Source organism: Esox lucius, chromosome 6 (assembly GCF_011004845.1).
Source record: "Esox lucius isolate fEsoLuc1 chromosome 6, fEsoLuc1.pri, whole genome shotgun sequence".
NCBI lineage: Eukaryota > Metazoa > Chordata > Actinopteri > Esociformes > Esocidae > Esox > Esox lucius.
Window position 1 is genome coordinate 9,239,714 of NC_047574.1, and position 22,996 is coordinate 9,262,709.

The 22,996-nt window shown below is 38.9% G+C and overlaps 1 protein-coding gene across 3 annotated transcripts in view; it reads right to left on the reverse strand.

Annotated features, from left to right (window-relative positions):
* LOC105021402 (CUB and sushi domain-containing protein 1) overlaps window positions 1-22,996 on the reverse strand; it is a 398,226-nt gene that overhangs the window by 218,478 nt on the left and 156,752 nt on the right. For all 3 annotated transcript variants that reach the window (XM_020047620.2, XM_020047618.2, XM_020047621.2), the window contains exon 3: window positions 20,885-20,997. In XM_020047620.2, coding sequence (XP_019903179.2) covers window positions 20,885-20,997 — 113 coding nt within the window. The remainder of the gene's footprint in view (window positions 1-20,884; window positions 20,998-22,996) is intronic.

Below are 22,996 nucleotides of genomic sequence, written 5' to 3' on the forward strand. Positions count from 1 at the left end.
AGGGTCACTCGGATACTAAACATGAACACCTCCATCCATTAGGACCTTCCATCTGAGATCTCATTCAGACTAAGAGAAACACTTGCAGTTGCCTTCAGAATTCCGTTAAATTCCCAGAGTCCATTTTTCTCTGGAAGTAATGGATTATTAATGCAGACGTGGCAGAATGTGATCATCACTGAATAATATATGTATATTGACATTCTGATGTCTTCAAAATGTATGTATTAATAGTACATTATGTTCTTTACTGTCACGTTCTGGGATTCTTTCTGTTTCCTCAACTTTTGGCTGACTAAAAGTTTTAAGAACAGAAATAAGCTAGCAAGGACCGACTGCAAAGAAGATCATGCATGCAAATATATTTTTTTAAGACCCCAACATGTCAGAATATATCTAAATCAGATGACATCATTTTGTGTCAACAGAGCTTTGATGATAAATGGTCTACAAATGTCATATGTTCAGTAGTTCACTCTGAATACAAACATGATTCACCTCTGCATAGACATAAACTCTACATCGTACCACTGCAGTCTGTGTGTCAACACCAGTCAACCACTCTCTTGTAGCAGGAATATGGGTCACTTCCTTATTTCCCAAATGTCACCCTTGCTCAAACATTGGTGATTCATACTTTTTTGCCTCAGGCATCAATATTACCACCAACCAGTCCATTCAACAACAGTACCATTTGTAATCGTTAACTCACCAAATTAGGTCCAGACATTTCACAACCTAGTATTTGTGTACTCTTTACTGGATTTCAAGGAGTTCTAAATTGTATGAGACATTGCAGTCCTGTCTTAAAAGTTAGTGGGGAACTAAAACCTTTTGATATTGAGTACTATCCCATTATTGCAGCAAAGAATCAAAACCTTCCTGCAATATTATAAAGATAGCCTCTGTGGATATCCTATAATCTTATGTATGGTGACTTTTGAGGGAGATGCTATGAATATTTGTGTGTACGTGAGAGTAATATGGAGTCAGAATATTCAGACTGAAGGTTGTTTGGGTCAACTGTCCTTGCAACTCATTTCCAATATCTGTCAGTTAAATGCAATGCATTTTTAATGATTTAAGAACAGTGTAACTCATTTGAAAGGCCTAAGATATAAGCTTCTATTCATTTTCTTAGAGAAGCTATGGGTCAATGATGTTTAAAACATTTCACTGAATTCTTAGAATCTCTTCAGTATATGGACTTTTTGAGGTTTAAATAATATAAAGCTGGGAACCTTCATTTTTGCATCAATCTTTCTACTCATACATTAATAATATATGCTAAATGGATTATTGAAGGTTCTAACTTATAAATAAGCTTAGTTCAACTGTTGTACCCCATCAGAACCCAAATATAAGCCAGGTTCAATATGTAAGCAATGCGGAAAAAACACTGTATACCCAAAAAACCGTGTTAGACTATAAAGGTGACATCCTGGATTAGGACTGGGTCCGAATGGGAATCGGTTATTATAATAATTAACCCCCCATTGGGTCAAGATAATGCTCTGTGGCCATGGATCTCCTGAACTAACCCAACTGATTCAAACTGATCCAATGTATAATTAAAGTAGTAAATATCCTAATGATACAGGATGACGGGGCCAACGCATATTGCATGTAGCTTTGAATGAAGGGAGGTTTTTGTAGGTGGTCACTGTCTGGGACGGTGGCCATGTAGCTCGGACCCTAATGCCATAATACAAATTATGAGACATAATCAATAAAAAAAAAAAATCTAACATTATCACAAGCGTTATCTATCCTTAAAACCACTTAGTGTTGTCTAACCTTACCCGTTACCTAAATCCCAACCTTTACCACACGGGAAGCGTTATCAAACCTTAACCATTAAGCATTTTGTGTAGTGCAGCGATTCCCTTCACATATGTCTGCGTTTTGTCGCCAACACAAACGGACTCCATGCAAAACGTATTTACATGAACCACGTAACTGGTAGTCTACGCCATCGTTTATATGTGCACGTTCATATTTAGGAGACTGTGTTGCCTTCTTTCGGCTCTCTCCGTCTTTTGTCTGGTTTGAGGTCTTGTTAAAGTGGACCTATTGCAACCTTGTTTAAAATGGCTGTTTTCCGCTCCAAATAGCTTGGTCCAACTAGTGTTTAGGTAGCCCAGTTTATGATATTTGGAGATATGGGAGCAGAAGGATTTCCATACAAACGTCATTGTGTGAGAGCAAAGAAGCAATATAACAAATTAATGTGCAAATTCTGTCGAAGACAGGCGACATTCTGCAGAGAAAGACGTACAGTAAATAGTGCGTCTCCCTCTTCTTGTCCCAACATCTTTTAATTGGGACGTCATTAGAAAAACACTAAGATGTGAACCATGTATTAGATTGGCCAGACAAAAACAGAAAACAACGTTCACTGCCAGATGTCAGAACTATTTAGCAGGCTTCACAGAAGTGTATACATATATATTTAGGGTTAAGGGTAGGGACAAGCACTAACGCTGGTGAAATATCCTCTCATAGCATTTAGCCTGATGGAAATGAAAGCTGCGCCCTATGTAGTGGGTCAACCAAACAAATGAATTGCCTTTGGGGCAGAAATATTTCCAGTACATTTTTGTGTAAGTGAAACTCCAACACCTGCAAGAGAATGCAAGTAAGAAACTCAGATGACAGTTATTATGGAGAATTCTCATGGTGATTAAATGATTCAGTAAACAGGTGAGGAAAACACTGGCACAAGGAGAACATTCTGGATCTGAAGACTTAAGACCTAGACATACACTTCAGGAAGCAACCACAAACTCCAAGTCAGTAACTGATGGTTCCCAAAGCATAGAAGTGGAATAGGATGTAAACCTTGGCGCAATAGTTGATGATTTGCTAATCTTTGGAACCAAAAGTGGTATGTGTGTTAACATAAGACTGGATGTCAATCAATCTGCTTCACAACATTTTTACAGATGCTCTGGTGCAGGGTTCCGACAATTCCTAACCTACATTTTATGGTTGAAAAATCTTACATCCCACCGTCAACAGAATAGTTCATTCTAATATTAATTCACAGTAGCTTTTGGAATTAGGGCTCTCAAAAATATAAAAAAAAACACCTGCTTCAGCGCTCAGTGTTGCCAGGCTAGCAGCAGCCACCAACCCAAAGCACCATCATTGCAAATCATCACAACAGCATGTCCAAGGAGGACCTGGTAAACAAGTAATCATGCTACACAACTTACTTGAATTGGTTTTATTATTATGAGTAAACAAGGACACAGTGTTATATTAGACAAAGAGTGATGGTTTAAAAACAAATTGGGGATAAAGACCTAAAGACTCTCTCAAAGCTAAGGATCCTGATCACAGTCTGCATATGTTGTTGTGCAGTTACACATTCCCTTTTTTTATCTTTTCTTTAAATTCTTTTAAAACCTCAACCAATCGAATCGACAAGGAATGCACACGTTTCACAAGCAAGATGCAGTCTGCACATTGCATTCACTGGTCATGGCTACCTGCTTGTTGTTTCATTTAATCTCTTATATTATCTGCCATATAGCCATCGTTGCTAAAAATAACTCTCTCCAAACAGTGAATGTTTGGATGTTAAATCGCCTTTCTGTCTTGCTTGTTAGACATTGTGTACACTCAATAGCAGCCTATATGCTACTCCCACTCGCCCCGCTTTAAGAAAAGAACATGAAATTGCAAGAATGCTTGTTGTGTTTATGCTTATATTTGCAATAGATCACAGTTACAACAGACAAATAAATAGATTTTTTAAAATGTTTGCTCTATGTTTTGCTGTGTTTAATGTACAGTAGTAAGTGAGCACTCAGCACTTAGCATCTTGAAGATTCAGAGGGGAAAGTGTCTGGTAGCTCTGTATCAATAGCTAATTAATAGTAATAGTAATTACTAAAATGACTAGGGGGCTCTAAAAATAGAATCCTCATGAAGGGCATCTTACATTCAAACATCAATTGTCTTTTTTATTGTAAGATTAGACATGGCAGGCAAAACCACATTTGAAATTAAAATGGCAAAAAAATACATACAGCAGCTCCTTTTTCTGGGCAGAGTCCAAAAAGTCAGTGTCTCTTGAGTATTCATTAAGTCGTTGACACAAAATGAATCCTGAAGGTTATGACAAGAGTCATGAATTCAGGACGGCACAGTGTAGATTTCACATTTTGGCTAATATTGTCATTAATGCAGAGAGGCCACCCAGTAGACAGTGGAAGGATCGCATTTAGGCCGCCGATCCGACACTGCTTAGCATACATTAGCTCATGAGGGTGACAGGGTGAGAAGGTTCTGCAATTAAACAGAAGTTAATGCATTTCACATATGCCAGCATGTGGCTACTGAGGAGGAAAGCACCAGCATAGGATTCTGGAGTGGCTGCAACTGTGCATAGGGCTTCAGACAGGCTGCAACTGTACATACTAATACCATCTGAGGTACATTGAGGGTTTTGAATAAGGAAATAGATACAGTACATGCCAAGTCATTCAAACTGCTTTCAGTATATCAAACGTTTATAGGCCGATAAGTTGGTCAATGTCCCCAATTTCTCATAGTTTGTATCCACAGTTGCCCCTCCCCACAATTCAGTTAATATTCTGTTGACACATGAATATCTCTAGTCGTCACACTTCCGGATATATACAGTATATCTCATAGGCGGTGTTAATGAGCTACTGAAATTATTTTAAGAACAGGACACAAGTGCATAACGAGGAAAGAGGAAGCAACAGCACTGACACCTTGACGAGAGACAGTATGACTTTGCTGATTCTCCCAAATAATTGGTAAGACATATGGATGAACTGTTTAGTTTGAATGAAGATAGAGGTCACATTTTGAACATGAAGAACCCAATATGTACTCAGTTAACATCATTTACCTTTTCCTGAATGTTACTATGTTATACACAAATACATACAAAAGCTTGTTAGATTATATTAGATCATATTTTTCTACAGTACAAAACATTCCTGCTGACGATATGATTTATTGTACATAGTCACTACTTTTTTCCTAACTGTGTTACTATAAGGTCACATTATGGGTGCTGGCCACTACATTCACAATTTCCTTGCCTTTTGCAAATACAGCAAATTTAAGTCAAAACTCACAAGGTACAGGGGAGTACCACTATGTGGACAGCAACATTTTCTTTTGTATTCCAGAACTCAACATAATGCCTTAAAAAAATAAAAACTCTCAGACAGATCTGGAACACTCTCCAGGATGTATGCATGGATGTGTCAGCTACTGTTATCTGCATGAGACCTCACCAGTAGAACTACAGGGTACTTCCTTCACAAACAGGATGGCCATTAGGAACCTGCAGAACTTTGGGAAACTGTATTTTGGACAGTTGAAACAAAGATTATCAAGTACCAGAGGAATTGGAAGAGTAATCGGGGGGGAAAAGGAGCTGGCATACAGCCTCATCTGTGAAATATAGACTTCAGGCTGGCATTCCACAACGGCTTTATTGTACATAATATTAATCTGACATTAGCCTTGAGTCCTGAAATCTCCTTTTTTAGTCCTCAGCTGTCAACCTTGAGTGATCTTATTGAGGAGCTTGATCATTTCTCAATCTTCTCTGGTCTAAAACCAAACAATGAGGCTTGTGTTATAATACAGATCGGAGCTCTCAAAGATACTAACTTAACTTTGCCCTTTAAAAACTCAATCCAATGATTAAAAAAATAATAAAAAAAAATATAAACACCTGGGGCCGTATTCACAAAACACTTTATTTGACTACTAGGAGGACTCCTACACAGCACTAAAAGTTCCCCGCTAAGAGTTTCCTCTAAAAACCTATTCACAAAGCTGCTAAGACAAACTTTTACTAAGGAGTGGGGAGAAATCTTAAGCTAAGAGAAAGGGCGGGGTTGACTCCGTTGCTATGAATGATGTCGCATTCCATGAACAAGCCAACTCACTACACCCACAGTGATTGGCTGATAGTGGACGGGTCTCTGTCAGTGAATTAATCACAGCAATACTGTTGAACGATGTGTCATGTTGCCATTTTGAAATAAAGATATTTACACAAAAATGTAGGCTAAGTGTCACTGATTAAACATGAAACCAAGAATGACACACTGACTAGTCAACATAAGTTCTGCAAATTGTCAGCCTCTTACATATCTGGCAGCTTGTAAATAAATGCGCGTTCATCTTTTGATGATGCAACAATTTGTGCAATCATGTGTTCCATCTATAGCACCAACTACACCAGGTGGTCCAACTATGGCCATGAAGTCTGCTTTGTTTCTTTGTAGTTGGCGAATAAGGAAACTGAATGAAATGTGGGACAATATGGGGTCTGGAAAGGGAATTTTTTGTTGGATTTAATATTCTACTGACAGATGACTGAGATATACGTAGTTCATCTGTGCTACATAGCTGCATTTTCATAGCTGTGGCCAAGTAGCGCACAGTTCTCACAACATTGATCTCCAGTATTATTGTGTTGTTTCTGTTTGTTGGTGAAGTGACTATCAATGACCAGCTCTACCGTGATCATAATACCCTCACGATAAAGGTGAAGCCTTTTTACAAGCTCAGTACCATTAAATATTTCTAAAACGTCGACCTGATTATGAGGTGGATTGCCAACAGCAACCATTTTAGGATTGTTTGTGAGATGGTCTTAGTGATTTAGGAGTCATCTTGACTATCCTTAACTTCACAGATTTAGAAGCTGGTTTTAGTGCTAAAACGCCTTGTGAAATATTCCTAGGCCAAAAACTTACGACTGACATGCCCATTTTCTTTTTAAGAGTTACTCCTAAATCAGCAAGTTAGGAGCTATTTCTTTTTAAACATTTTGGGCCGGTTTCACAGACACGGATAAAGCCTAGTCCAGGATAAAAAAAATCTAGTTCAACAGAAAACTCCATTGAGCCACGTCAGTGTTTTTGCAGATTTAAACTGGATCTCTGTTTTAATATATATATACACTCACCTAAAGGATTATTAGGAACACCTTACTAATACTGTGTTTGACCCCCTTTCGCCTTCAGAACTGCCTTAATTCTACGTGGCATTGATTCAACAAGGTGCTGAAAGCATTCTTTAGAAATGTTTGCCCATATTGATAGGATAGCACCTTGCAGTTGATGGAGATTTGTGGGATGCACATCCAGGGCACGAAGCTCCCGTTCCAACACATCCCAAAGATGCTCTATTGGGTTGAGATCTGGTGACTGTGGGGGCCATTTCAGTACAGTGAACTCATTGTCATGTTCAAGAAACCAATTTGAAATTATTCAAGCTTTGTGACATGGTGCATTATCCTGCTGGAAGTAGCCATCAGAGGATGGGTACATGGTGGTCATAAAGGGATGGACATGGTCAGAAACAATGCTCAGGTAGGCCGTGGCATTTAAACAATGCCCAATTGGCACTAAGGGGCCTAAAGTGTGACAAGAAAACATCCCCCACACCATTACACCACCACCACCAGCCTGCACAGTGATAACAAGGCATGATGGATCCATGTTCTCATTCTGTTTACGCCAAATTCTGACTCTACCATCTGAATGTCTCAACAGAAATCAAGACTCATCAGACCAGGCAACATTCTTCCAGTCTTCAACTGTCCAAAATTGTAGCCTGTTTTACCTATTTGTAGTGTAGATGAGTGGTACACGGTGGGGTTTTCTGTTGTTGTAGCCCATCCGCCTCAAGGTTGTGCGTGTTGTGGCTTCACAAATGCTTTGCTGCATACCTCGGTTGTTACGAGTGGTTATTTTAAAGTTGCTCTTCTATCAGCTTTAATCAGTCGGCCCATTCCCCTCTGAACTTTAGCAGCAACAAGGCATTTTCGCCCACAGGACTGCTGAATACTGGATGTTTTTCCCTTTTCACACCATTCTTTGTAAACCCTAGAAATGGTTGTGCGTGAAAATCCCAGTAACTGAGCAGATTGTGAAATACTCAGACCGGCCCGTCTGGCACCAACAACCATGCCACGCTCAAAATTGCTTAAATCACCTTTCTTTCCCATTCTGACATTCCGTTTGGAGTTCAGGAGATTGTCTTGACCAGGACCACACCCCTAAATTCATTGAAGCAACTGCTATGTGATTGGTTGATTAGATAATTGCATTAATGAGAAATTGAACAGGAGTTCCTAATAATCCTTTAGGTGAGTATATATATATATACATATTTATATTTATTTCTAACATAATAAACAATGCTGCAGCTGGTGACAGATACACATACCACAAACAGTCGAGGATAAAAACACAATAGTTCCAAAGACGTGTTTCCATTGTTGTCCTCAATTCAACTACTATATACTACTTTCTAAATTAAGCAGTACAGAGTTGTTTACAATCTGTATCCATCTTAAGCAGCAAAGCAGATACTACAACAAACAATATGGTAACATTTTAATGTATTGATAAAATAGATATCAATCTCCTTGAATGATGTAGGGATATGTTAACATGTGACAGCTATCTATACTCAGGTCAGCAGGGAAAATACCTTTGATGTACCAATAACATGGCATTTGGTCTATAATCTAATATACAGTGAGTCATTCATGCATTTCAGTTATCCAGTCCTACATTTTTAAAGCCATCAGCCACCACTGGAAGGTAATTTGTAAATGTAATTTGCTATTGTAAGTAGAGTTTTATTTTAAACTTTAAGAACTTGACTTGGAAATATATATTTACTGCATATATTTTACACAAACGTAACTCACAAAATAATTAGGCAACTCTGGTGTTCTTCCTGTCATGGTGGAGAATTGCTTCAAAAACTAGTTTGAAAAAGAACTGGTTGCTGTTATGAAATGGCATAACTATAAAGGGCTACATTGATGTGGAAATTGATTGTCATATAATGCATTTGCTATAGGCATAGTTTTAAAGTTTTTGTTGAGGACACTTTGATATCTCATTAATTTCAGCTGTTGAAGTCTATTAAAATCGCACAAGTCTGATGATGTGTCTTTTAGGCCTGTGGGAAAAAATAACATTGAATCAGCAGTAATTAAATTGAGCAATAAAAGCTCTTTCTGAAATTAAACCATTTTAGACAGAGGGGTATAGAAAGTAGGCTGATAACATATTTTCTAAAACTTATTTTCCGCTTGGATTGGGAACTAAACTGTTGCAAGACTGCATTGATTACTGGCTGTCCACAGGTTGCAAAAGAAATGATTGGTCATTTAGGCTACACTTAATTTTAAGGGATGGTAGGGTGAAATAAAGACATATTTTTGATTCCCTTTACCTTCCATTGGGTGATGTCTGAAGACCCATGATGTCCTGATCCATAATAAGCCATTGTTTACTCTGTCCCCTGCCAGGAGTTAATTAAATTAACATCAATGTCAACATTCATGAACTGAAACTATGCAACCCCCATAACAAAAGTTGCATTGCAATTGGAAACCCCCTCAAAACCCTTCAAACTACATTTAGTAATATGCTGTGTTAACTGTGATTTTTTTTTCTCTATTGTATACTACTGAAATTGCCCTGAAATGTGTTTACTCAGAATCAGCACTATTTCCCTAAGGTAGCCACAGCACATATCACCCAGCAGCATCTGTTGCTCAATGGTAGCTAGCTCTGCACAATGGCATGATGAAATTATGAAACAAACTTGCCAAGTTGCAAATCTTGTAGCAACTAGCTGCGTTGTAGTCAGCATGTGTTATTAAACGGATTCAACAGAAACTGGGTAAAATTATGTAAATAAGCACTGATTTGCTAACTTAGCCAGTGATTAAATCTGTTGGGCGATTGATTTTCAACAAGCAAGATACAAATACAACCTGCATCATACACTTTTCACTTTTAAATCAATCTTGACAGTAGTCATTAATAACTATGGATATCTTGTTATTTCTCTGGAGTTGAGAGCAATCGCATGTATAGAGCGGAGGTGGCAGGACTGGATTGGAAATAATGGCCTGTCTGCACCTACCGCTATCACTGGGCAGAGTGCTTGCTGTCAACAGTGTGTTGTATTACATTATATTCTAGGTTGCATCTTCTTCCAGTAAGTATGAAGGCAGTGTGATGGTACAGTTATCATTAGACTTACTGTATTGTATTTATACCGTGGGCCTGTGTTGAAAACCAGATCAAAATTGGTGTCAGATTCTTTCAGAATTTGATAGTAATCAAAGAAGAGCTTTCCAAATGTATATTTAATCTGATTACAATACCTTTGTTTGTAAAGTAACTGGTCACAGCTTTCATGTAACAGATTACATGTAAACCCATGTAAACACATGTGACTTCAAATTCAAAATAAGTCCTTGATTCGAGGGTTGCAATGAAAAAAAAACGGAGTGGAACTGGATTCGAGGTCCAGAGTTGAATAACCCTGGGCTAGAAGTAGGTGGCTAGCTAGTGTAGCTAGCTACCTAATGTTACACCTTGTTCTATATATTTGAGGAAGAGCTGTCTGACTGAATAAATCAAGTAATATGACAAAATTGTTTTAGTAGTTCAGTTCTTCAAAGTAGATAAGGCATGCTTTCCTGCAGAACTATTCATTGTGTTTTAGCTACCTTCTGTCTTTCAAATTTTAATACAATCAATGCTCCTGCCGAGGAGCCTCCCAGAAATGAATGACCTCCACCAAACCTGGTGTGAACAGGATTATGGTGACTGTATAACCACCACATTAGTAAGTATTCTGCACTGAACAAGAATGAGTAAGAAACTACAACTCCCTAAGCCCAGTTTCCCATTAAGTTCAGTGGCCTTGTTCGAAAACATCAAAACTGCAGACACTCCCAAAATCACATTGCATAATAAATAGCAACTCATTTATTTTTGTAGATCAGTAAGTTATTCACACTTTACCCATGATTGAAGTTATGTTCCTTTTTAACACGGCCAGTTGCTGTAGTTAATTATTTAATTTCTCTCCAGAGAAAAAGTGCATTGAGCTCAAAAACGTATTGGAAGACCGGCAACTTCTGCATAGCGAAACAAATCCAATAATTCTATGCTAGATTAGGAACAAATGCTTTGCATGTGTTTAGCACTTAACAGCTCCAATGGCTTTGAAACAATCTAATTTCAGCTAATTAGGATCTCACAAAATAAGTATGTATGGCATTCACAATGGAAATGTGGGTATACGTGGACAAAAAGCCCATACTCAACCTTCAATAGTTAAACAATATATTTCCATACATTTCCAAAGGCAACCTTATCCCACAACAGTGATGTGACCTATTTGGACATTTCTAGTTCCCAGTGACATCTTAAGTTAAAGGTGAAGCCATTTGAATGACTCATCAGAAAACAGTTTGCCCGTTTAGTTACAGTTTCAAGGTGGCATCCCTTTCTTTTTCAGGTGCTATTTTCCAATTTTTTCAATGTTTCAATGTAAAATGTGAACAATGTGTTAGAACTGTGCTCCCAGAGCAGAACCAAGTCTTTTTTACACCTGCTGAATGTGAAATGTCCATGGTCCCAGACCACTGAGCCTTGAAGGTTTTTACTCTGACCCATGCTGATCAGTCATGGCCTGTATGGATAGATGAGCCCATGAGGGTCTCTGTTGAGTGAGCCAGGAAGTAAAACACGTTTTGCATTTAACATTCCAGTGTATTCACACGTTGAGCTGAATACCAGTGTACGAGGTGAGAACAGGAGTACTCTCACTACTGCAAAGAAATGGATTACGGCATATGAACAAATGTACTGTATTATATTACAAGACAATCTGAACACAATCGCTGCCTTAATAGTTGAGGTTTTAAACATCTACAAAGAAGTACATTGACAAACACATTTTCTGATGCTGTTACCAATTCTTGAAGTGCAGGAAGATACTCAGGAACTACTAAACATATGGCCCAATTCTGACACAGAAGTATCTCACCTACGTCGTTCCTCTACATTTCTCAGTAGCTGGTAGAAGCCATCTCTGCAATATTGGAATTCAAGGAGCTACTGTAGCTTTGCTTGTGGAAGCTTAGTGGACTCTGAGAATAGAGGAAGCAGTAGATTCTATCACGAACCCTTGACAATCTATCCCACATACATACAATGCCCAGGTACTCACTGGGGTAATTATGGGACTATACACATACAAAGTGATGATATTTGTAAATGGTGAAACCATGAACACAAGTATCCTCCAATAAAAGCTGAGAGTATATTTTATGACCCCCCTACTGTAGGATTTTAAATCCAAACCTTTGGAGTATTGAGCAAAAAAAAAGTCATACGTACTCTGAGTAATTACGTAGAGAATTCCTTAAACTTATAGTCTTAGCTCACAGTTACAAAAACATTAAGAAAATCGGACTAGGAGAATTAACCTTAAATATCTTTTCAAGGTGGGCTTGAACATACCCTACAGAGGAAAAAAATGGGAGTAGGCCACCAACCTACCGCCAGATGGTTCTGACTACCAACCTCTCTTCTAGAGGATTCTTTCACCTTTCCCTCTTACTTGAGATCCCTCCAGGCTAAATATCTAATTTCCTCTATGGTTTTCAGCACATTTGCCTTCAACACAGCAACATGTTGAACCTGCAGATATGGATTGAGGCTAGAACATTCCCCTGGTGCTTCCCTCACTGGCTCTGGTAGCTTACTCAGCTCAACCCTTTTATATCATTAGGGCCCAGCAGTCAAGCTGTAAATCAATCTATTTCATAATCTTTCTGATTGCAACGGTCTGCTGTTTTATTTGTGTTTTGTGGGTTCATACTTTAGTTTGGCTTTTGTCAACTGTGATTTTTTTGCTAGCTAACTAGCAAAAGTTGACCCATCAGGGTTAAATAAAGCATTCGTGTTACTGGCAGTCAACAGAAAAGCTATCGTGCTGGACACCACAAGACCTTGAGTACTAGCAAATCTGATCTGATCACACAAAAACAAAAAACAAATGCTACTCTGGATAAGTTAGTCTGCTAAACGCTTAAACTGTAAAATACACACATCACTGTTTGAACTGGGTTGCTACAAAATACCATTGGCTTCCTTTGTCTGAGGTGTGTGATGGGGCTGAGTGTCCACTTGTGGTACAGGGAGATCAATCTGTGGCAACAAATGGGACCAAAGGGGTTACAGTCCTTGACTCCAGTGAACCCAGGGGAGGCTGGCAACTGGATGTATGGATCTCTGCGTAACTCATGCTGGCATTTTACCAACCGCTGTATGGCAAAGGCATATGCTGTCTCCAAGCAATCCTGGACTTTTCCAGTGTACCCCTGGCCTTAGGAAAACAACAGGGCTATACAGGGGGCCGGGCAAATGCCATCTCCGCAGGTGTGTGGATCTCCCTACAAAGTATGAGGAGGCCAGATGTGCAGTCTTGAGCAGTGACGCAGAACACCATGAGGACCAGAGGTAAGGGCTTTCCATGTCACTCTGGTGTTTGGCAGAGATGATGACCAGTTGCTGTGCCTGTGTTGAAGCACTTCACAGTGCCATCACTGAGGTTTGAGGGTGAAGTGGAATGATGTGAGTCGATTGGGTACGATCATCCACTCAGGACACAGGATATGGTCGAGGTAGACCAGACATTCCTTCGGAGGAATGCCATCAACAACTCAAAATAACTCGAGCTTTGCACAGCTGAAGCATAGGACCTTGACTGCCTGTACCTTCTGTTGGTGGAAATGTAATATTTGTTCTGGCCACTAGCCACTGAAGAGGGGAGAATCAAACCTGATCAGATTTAGCAACTCATGGATAAGGGAACTGGGGTCTTTGCAAGCTGAGGTTATGTGGGGCCTACAGACAGCTTTTTCCTGGTCACTGCAATGAGCTGTCTGTAGGCCCCACACAACCTCTCTGACATGCCTTCTCATATGGACGCATGGAGCATTGCATGTGTAGAGCTTGTTCTGAACCAAATGAGACCAAGCAACATTTTCACTCAGCCAGGGTCATTTCACCCACGACAATGGGGGCATTGCTGCTACAGTGTAGAGGGGCCAAAGTAAGGAGAACTCAGCAAATGTTGTGACAATGGTTTCATTAAAATATCAATAATTAAAATATCATAATATGTATATGCAATTTTTTACTCACACTTGCAATGAGAAACTATTGATGTGCCGTAAGGCACCACATATGCGCACACATCGCTTTGCCTAGTCACTTAGCACCGACGCCTTGAAGTAGTACGTTTCCTTGTCAAGCAAGGGCCATTGCTTTTGTCGGGCAATGGTGACGATGCTTTGTGGTTGACAGTTGTCATTGTGTTCAGTGGCCCGCAGGTTTGAACCCCGCAAGAGGCGGTCAGAGCGAAAAACGGTTACATTGGTGCCTGTAGACCGGGATCACTCAGTTGGGCATGGCACATCTGCCGGGGTTGCTGCAGAGGAGGAGAAGGTCAAAGGGCGGTGAGTGCAATGAGTGTGAAATGGCTAGTCAGTTAGCGTCACGGTGGGCGCAGATAGCATTTCATTCAGTTAGCGTCACTTGCTCAGAGACTTTGAAGTAGTTGCTTCTCTAGTTCAACAAGAGATGCAGCTTTTGTGGGGCAATGGTAGTGACGCTTTGTGGGTGACAGTCATCAGTGTGCTCCAGTGTCCCTGGTTTGAACCCTGTGTGGTGCGATCAGACTGAGTGGGAGTGAGTCAGTGAGTGACCGACTTCCCCTTTGTTAAATAGCGTGGTTGTTAGGGATGCGGACGCAAACAACAGGTCCCGCATTCAAATCTCGTCACAGTCAAAACAAATTACAGAATAGGATTTGTTCAGGATAGACAAAAACTTAGCTGGGTACAACCTTCAATAGCTAAGTTATAGTAAGCCTAAAAAATTGTGTTTATGGTTATATTGCAACTATTTCTGGTGGATTTTCAAAGAACACATCCGTGCATTCTTTTTGGGGTAATATAGGCTAGACCACATATCCTTGGGGTAGGGGTTTTCACGAGTAAGGTTTTCTACGATTCTCTCGTCTTTTCACTTGACAAAAAAGTAAGTTAAACTCACCTATATTGATAGTTATTGTATAAATGTCATTCACAACTGTAAGAAAAACGAACATTGATGTGCCATGAAATAGCTTTGGCAGTTTAAAGTTAATCTTCAGTCTCACTAGCAATTGCTCAATTCTTACGACACTTCCAAGTAGATACTAGTAAGCCCATTACTGTAGCTAATAGCTAATAAGCTATTAAAATGGCAAGGCAAAAGCAATACAGTTCATAGATGCTATTTGTGGTGGAGTTAAACATAATAAGAAAAGTTTAACACAATGCTTAATGGTGTCAAACTTGACATGAAGTTAATGAGTGACAAAATGATCTAATGTCGAGAAACTATACCAACACTAGGCAAATGAATTGCACTGTGGCACTGTGGTTGAAGACAAAGCCTCTCGTGTGGGAGACCTGGATTCAAATCCAGTGAGGGCAGCAACATTTATCACTTTTAATTGCGGGCCAGCTGAAATAGGCTTGCCTGGTTCCTTTTCTGGTAACTAACTCTCGGTCACACAAGTTGTTGCTGGTGACTGTAGTATTGTTTCATTGTCAGTGTGAGATGTTCTCAGGCGCTCCCCAAAACATTTTTTTTTGTGATTCTGTTATGGAGCTGGAAGGACCTAAAGAAACAAACTTTGTACATGGCTGCTCACATCATCTTTAGACCGACTACTATAACTTGTATAACTGTTTGATTAATGGAGGCCTTGGGCATCCCTCAATGTAACAGTAGGGGGGCGAATAATGAATGGAAACTCATGTACTTGTGTACAGCTGAAACGTCTGCGGGATGATGTACTGCTTACCAACGGTCAGCTTCATTATTGCACACAAATGTGAGCTTAAGGCAAACCTGATGCAATGTCCGTCCACACCAGGTATACAATAGGACTAGTGTGTACAAGGTCAGGGCAAGGCACCCTCACGGATGTGACCAGCGTCCCCAACTCTGGTCCAGCCCACTATTTTAACAGGCTTCATGCATCTCTGTGCCTTCAACTGCTTCTTGAGGGGACACGCTTTGATTCCTCTTCAGTGCTCTAGGGAACCTCGTGTCTAGGGTCGGGTTCAGGAAAAAGAACTAAGGGTTGGCGCTGCCCAATCTATGTGGTCTCCAAGTCGTTTCCCTGTGTTCTGAAGATATGTGTTGCATGCTGTCAGTGTGTTGTGTTTGGCCTTCAGTGATTTAGCTGAGTCATTTCAGCCACCCATAGTCTTTTGTGGCTCTGGGCTGCTCTGCACCACAGCCTGCACAGTGGGTGTATCTCCAAACACTCCCACCGATGCCCCAGACGGCATCCCTCTCTGAAGCCAGCTCCAAGGCTTTCTGTAATGAGACAGGACTAGCAAGCTGGGTGAGAGTGCCTGTATGAACTCGTTGCGTGCCTGCTCGCTCTGCACATCAGGGAGCATGTGAGCGGTTGGATAGTTGGACGGGACAGTCTTGTCACGTTGTGCTCTGGCAACTACTTGGGTGAAGATTGGGTGCCTGCAAAGTAAATTGTGGAAGTGTATTTCGGGGATTGCATTACCTCACTACATGTCCAGCTGAAGGCTTTCAGTTTGAGCCAGCAGTGTGCTAAGAATCGGACTGGCTTTGTGAGATGTGAATCATGTCTCGATCAATCATTATGCTGTAGAGTTTCCATGATGAGGCTAGGCCGTAAATGGGAATTTGACATCCAGAAATTGAGATGGGAGAAAAATCTCCAAAAACAAAATGTAGTGTTAACTCCAAAGTAGCTGAACAATTTATGTATCCAGATTCTATGATACCCATCATCAACCAAATTATGTACTATAGGTACTTTTTGCCCTTCTAGAAGATCTATGCAAAACATAGAATCATAAAAAGGATAAACATAATTTTCAAATTATAACCAAGATATCCGAAATAAAAATATGATAGAAAAAGTAAAAATGTGATAGGCTACATACAATAGCTTAGGGTATAAAATGCAATTTAGTGCATAAAAATGGTAACTACTTGTGGCCTAGGATGGTTTCGCAGTATACTGCTGAAGCATGGGTTTGAATCCGACCCACTGCTCTGTCACCAATACTCTCATCCTCAGATATTCCCTTTTTTCTCTTCAAAAAAGCATAGACATGACAGAAGAAATACATATTTAAAAGAATGCTAAGTGCTTGACTCTTGTTCTGTGGGATCCAAAACCCTCCAAAATATTTGTGGTTACTGTAAGTTGCTCTGGATAAGTGTACATTTTATTTTTTTTTTGTATCTAAGCCTAGCTGCTGAAGTTTATACTGCCTTTTAACATTCACAGTTGTACACAAACCACACACCAGTAGAAATACATGCCTATACTGCAACTGCAATGCAAGCTGATGTTTTCCAAAACTGTTTCTGAAGGCTTTAATTTTTTCAATATAGGTAAACAAACTCTGGATGGGTTAATCTCTGTGCATTCTCTGCTAGTTGGCTAGTTGTATTCTAATTTTCTTACTTTATTTTATTCTATTTTGTTTCAGAAAATATCACCAGCTAACAATATTGAGATACTTTTTAAAGTTCATTTTGAAAACCCTTCATGTCAAGAAAGAAAACAAAAATCTTATGACAAGAGACTCAAAGGATTGATTAGAAGTGGCATAGGGATTTAAAGGTTTTCTAACTATTGTGCTTTGAAGACTACATCTTGGTTGTTCCAGTTAGAACTACATGGAACACTATCTCTAACAAACAGGAGAGGGGGACTCTCTCTGTACTAATATTGTTATTATTACTAAACCTTAATTTCAAAAAGGTCTGCAATATCCTGAGTTGGACTATCCAGTCCAGCTTTTCATAACTGGTTTTGAGAGGTAACTTGTGTTGCTCCCATGCATTTTATCAAAGCATTGTTAAACATCCTTTAAGAAAAGTAAATATTAAGCCATTGATTCAATAGGAGAGGTGCCACTAAGAGTACTGTTACTTTGTTTGGATTGTTATTAAATACTTTCAGTGTGTGTGTCCGTAGAGCATATTTGCTGTTGTAAAGCATATTTGCTACTGACTTCTAAAAAATATATGTAATCACCTTATAACATAGTGGCCTGGTTAAATCATGTAAAGCTGAATGCTGTCATAAAGCATTATTTGGAATTTTCAAGGCTTGGTGAAGAATTGGTTGGACTCTCATCTTGCTTGTTTCACCATGCTGGAGATGTCTGTTATCTACTCACTGCTGCATGGTTTTGTCTTCATAATACGGAATTTTCCCCCCCAGAAACATCTAAAGGAATGTATAATGATTGAATTACAATGGGATCATAGAAGTCCCCTTTTCATTTGCCATGATTTTAAATAAGTGTAAAGGCAGGTATGTCCAACTGTTTAGCATAGTAATAAAGTTCCAAAACACAGCATGTTTTATATATATTCTCTATTGTCCTGAAATTAGTAAACCAATAGCAAACATACCTACTTTGGATTTCTAAGAGCATCTTGTAAATATGGTTTTAGGTTATTCTATATCTATTTCACACACTGCTGGCCATTCAAAACACTGCAGGCAAATAGATTACAATTAGTCAAGCGTAATGGGTCATACATCACAAAATAAGGGCTGCTGGGAAATCCTGCAGGGTGCGTAGTTAGATGACATCATATCTTGAACTTAACTGCAATAAACCCCATAAACCATTCATCATAACTGTGGTTTAACTTAAAACTTGACCTGTATAACATTCTCCAGAAAATCTATTCTTTAGACTTAAATGGTCACATTTAGGAAACCAGAAGAAAACGTATAGAACACTATTACTCTGATAGATTAACTCAGAGGCCATACACTAACGCATAGAAAAATATGTGATATTTGTCTACAGCGCAAACAAGTGAAAATGGAAGCCAATGTGAAGTGAACAAAATCTTCCTAACACAGTAGCTGACAGTAGCTGTACATAAAACATACAGTAGCTGAAGCTAATTCTGAGACAGGTGTTTGTACTAAAATTAGATATGCTAAGAAATCAGCTGAAAGTGTAGTTGTGAAACTGATGTTACAGGCTTCAGTTTCTTTTTCTAAAATTCTATTTTTATATTTGGTGCTGTTTTGGGTATGTCAGACCACGACTGTAATCCTCCTTGTTCGTCAGGATGCGTTTCACCTGTTGTCTTCGTTTGTCAGAAGACGTTTCATTTAACGGCCCCTGGCACAGGGCTTCACTAGGAAAAACAGATGCAGTCCTCTCCATCAGTTCATCTGAAACTACCAGCCTGAAATGTTGCGCTTTGCTTTACATTTTCACCCCCTATTTTAAATTGGCCTGAGTATTTTTTTTTTGGTCAGTCTTTTCTGGGGAATCCATTCTCCAGCAGATTGACAACATCAACCTGATTGCCTTTCAGAACACCTTTTTCAACTCCTCTGTCAGCGACAGAGTCAGCGACTCTTTTGTTAGTTTTCTCGCAGTCTGAATGAGAATTACTTGTGGTTAGTTATTAGGTAACATACAATTAACACTAGATGTGCCCAGTTATAGTTGTGCTACAGTCCTTTGCTCACGGCGTACACAGCTCTTGGAGACTTAATTGGTGGCTAGTGACAATAATATATTCTCTTGTTCTCAGCTGAATGTGTCAGTAACTTTTTTTAACCACAGTTACATGAGTAAACTTTCTAGTGTCTGGGACAAACAGAGTGGTAAAAGTGTTTTCAGCAAAGCTAACAGACTTTTAAATTGTTTTCGTCTTATGAATTTGGCTCTAAATTTGGAAATATTACCAATTTTGAACACACACTTGAAACGCTAGACTCTATGTAATGCTGGTCTAGTATCTTAGTAACTCACTAAAAATCTGTTGGTTCTCCACAAACTCTTATACGATTTATTTATATTCATCAACTGAATATAAAAAAATCATATAAATTAGATAATTCTAGAAAATAAGATTATTAAATAACTCAATAGTCCATGTAATAGTCTCTTAAATATCATGTAATATTGGATTTACACATGACCCCGGTTCTCAAATAGGAATGGCGGCTCTTCCAGTGATTTTCTTTTACAGAAGTGTTTCCCTAAGAAATGTAATTGACTACTACTGGATTAGCCCATCATAGTTCATTACTTCTTCATCACTCACCGCAAGAACTAGCACATGCTAGACATAATAAACCATACTTCAGGCCTTTTGATCAAAAACGAGACATTGCCAAATAATACTGATATTTCATTACAAAATAATTTAATTTTGCTATCCACTCACAGCCCTGTAGAATATAACAAATGAAAAATATAACGTATCTCTAGAAAGTTTCACCAGCAAAGTGCCTTGCTTGTGCATCATTCATAGCTTTGGCCTCAGTGTCTCTAGAGAGGTCATGAAGTTTGCTACAGTTTTGGCCAGCCTGAAAGTGCTTTCCTACAAGAGGGAGTAAGCTGAGAGCAGTGATATTTAGACTTCATGGAAAATATATGAGATGCTGTGTTTTCCTGGCTAGGTCACAGTGTTTTGTGTGTATAGTTTATAAAACACACTATACAAGTTTTGTAAATACTAGTTTGATACAGTTGGGCTGAACTTCATTTCAAATGTCACAGCTACCAACCTGCAGGTTTAATAATGCAAAGTGTAAATGGCAACAAGTATTAGCTGAAAACATCCACAGCATCTCTCGGGCCTGAAGAGCTAGTAGCAACGTTTATTAATACGAAATTATAGCTGCTTGCTGAAATATGATGTACAGCGTAATATGTAGCTTTTGAGACTTCATGAATTACTCTATACAATAATAATAATATGGTAATATATATTGTACAGTCAAACTAACCATTCCAATAATGGCATCACAATCCACTGTCATTGAAATAAACATAGTAAATAATACATGTCGATAGTTGGATAATGTTGTGTTAAATAATTTGAAACACTTTCATGCAGACCTTTTAATTTGAGAAATATGTAATAATGATTGATCTTACCTTCATAAATTGCTTTAAATCCTTGTGCACTCACAGCAAAATCTGTTGTGAACCATAGGGCCATTATCGACCCTGTGCTCACAATAGGTGATGGCAACATGAAGCCTGATAACCTGCGAAGAGAGAGAGATATGATGCATTCAATGCACTGATTATCAAACCATTTAGCACTTTGCATTACTGTAGTCCTAATTTCAACACAGCTTTGTATTTTGCTCTTGTCTCAGATGTAAATAGATTTCTTAGAAAGAAAATCCAGCAGAAAATGTATTGACATCAGGTATACAATAACCCATCAAAACTCCAAAACTCCATCAGAGCACGAGGCTGACAAATATTAGTGTGACTGTACACTTAGCTAATGTTACCAATTACAGCAAAAGGGCAAATTAAGTACCTTAGATTACTTCATCTACATCACTCCAACCAAACACCACTGCACAAAAGAATATCCTCTGGTCACATTTACACCTAATATTAAAAATGCTAACTGTATGTGTATTTGTAATTGCATAACAAGAAACGTTATCCAACTGATGTAATCCGTGTTATTGTAAGATCTACACTAAAGACCTGGCCACGCATATTCACTGGGCAGTCATCATCAGTGCTCCCCCTAAAATCGTTCTCTGCTTTTCAAACTTCTCTCCACACTGTTTCATCGATTTAATATAAAAAGGAAAACAAGAAAAGCAGCACAGACTCTCCTACACAAATTAGTGAATTAAATGTGATGTCAGCATTTAAACACCTGTTCTATTAATGTAGCAATGGCTGATCATTAATTTGCCTGCAGGAAATGCAAAAATGCCAGAAACATTTGTTGGTAATACATACAATGTATTAATTCCTTCCAGAAGAAGGAACAACAGTACAATGTAGCCTAACTAAATGTCAGTAATGAATTGATATTTTATTAGTCCATTTAAGTAGTTCCATTTACAGTATGTGTATCACCATTGGGCCTCTTCAGGAGAGGATAAAAGGGCTCCAGAAAAGCAATTCAGGGCACAAAAGGAAGAAGGGATTAGTGTAAATAAAATGCCCAGAGCCCCAGCAGTGTCCAAAGAGCTGTCCAGAGCCCCGGAAGAGCCAGATCGATGCCCTGCGCCAATCAGGAGCCTGCACTTACAGTGAGGATTGGTCAGACACTTATGTTCTGTTTACTCCGCCCACTGCCGTTTGTAAATAAAATGCCCTCCATGGCCCAGAACACTGATTTCCTCTCCCTGTTACTACATAGACAGAATATGTGCATATCCAATGGTATTCTTTGCTATGCCCTTGCTGTCATGCCATGCACAGTAGGGCTGTCTTATCAGATGGGATTAGGAAAATAATGGACCCATCAGAAAACACTTCAATAGCACCCCTAATACCATGAAATTGTTTTATACCCATCTCCTGATCTGTGCTTTTCCAAATCTTTGTCCTTTTGAAAGCTCCTTAGTGGTCATGGATGAGCATTGCTGTGCAATTCAGAGGAAACCTAGAGAAACTACTGAAGTTATCCTGAAATCATGTGAATCACTATAGTTTAACACAGATGGAAGCCTATTCAATTGGTGTTTAATTTTGATGGTGATTGGTTACACCTGAACTAATTCCTAATTGGTATATCAGGGATGGTGGATTCTTATATAACAGTAATATTTCAGTTTTTAATTTTCAGTATATGTCCAAAAAAAACTTTGGGGTGGTGTATACTTTCTTTGCCATTATTACATTTTCTGCAATTGACTTGAATTGTGACTACAAATAAATCTGCATAAATAAGAGGGGAAAGTGAGATTCCATATTTAATGTAGATACAATTTGGCCAGAGTGCAAGCAAAGAATGTTTTCATAATGTCATCCAAGCACAGCTGTTCATATAGTGATTATACAACATACAGTTGGGTTCTTAGAGATATTGAGTGCAAACACATTCCAAACGTTTTGATTGGTCCCAGAAACCAATAGGTAGGGCCAGAGACAGTCTATAAACATTCTTAAATCACTACACTGGCTTTAAGAATATGACTGGGACGATCCAATCACTAATTAAATAGTTTTTGTACAATGCCCTTTATGTTGAGTTCAACACAAATGACTTATAGGGTGGCAGTATCA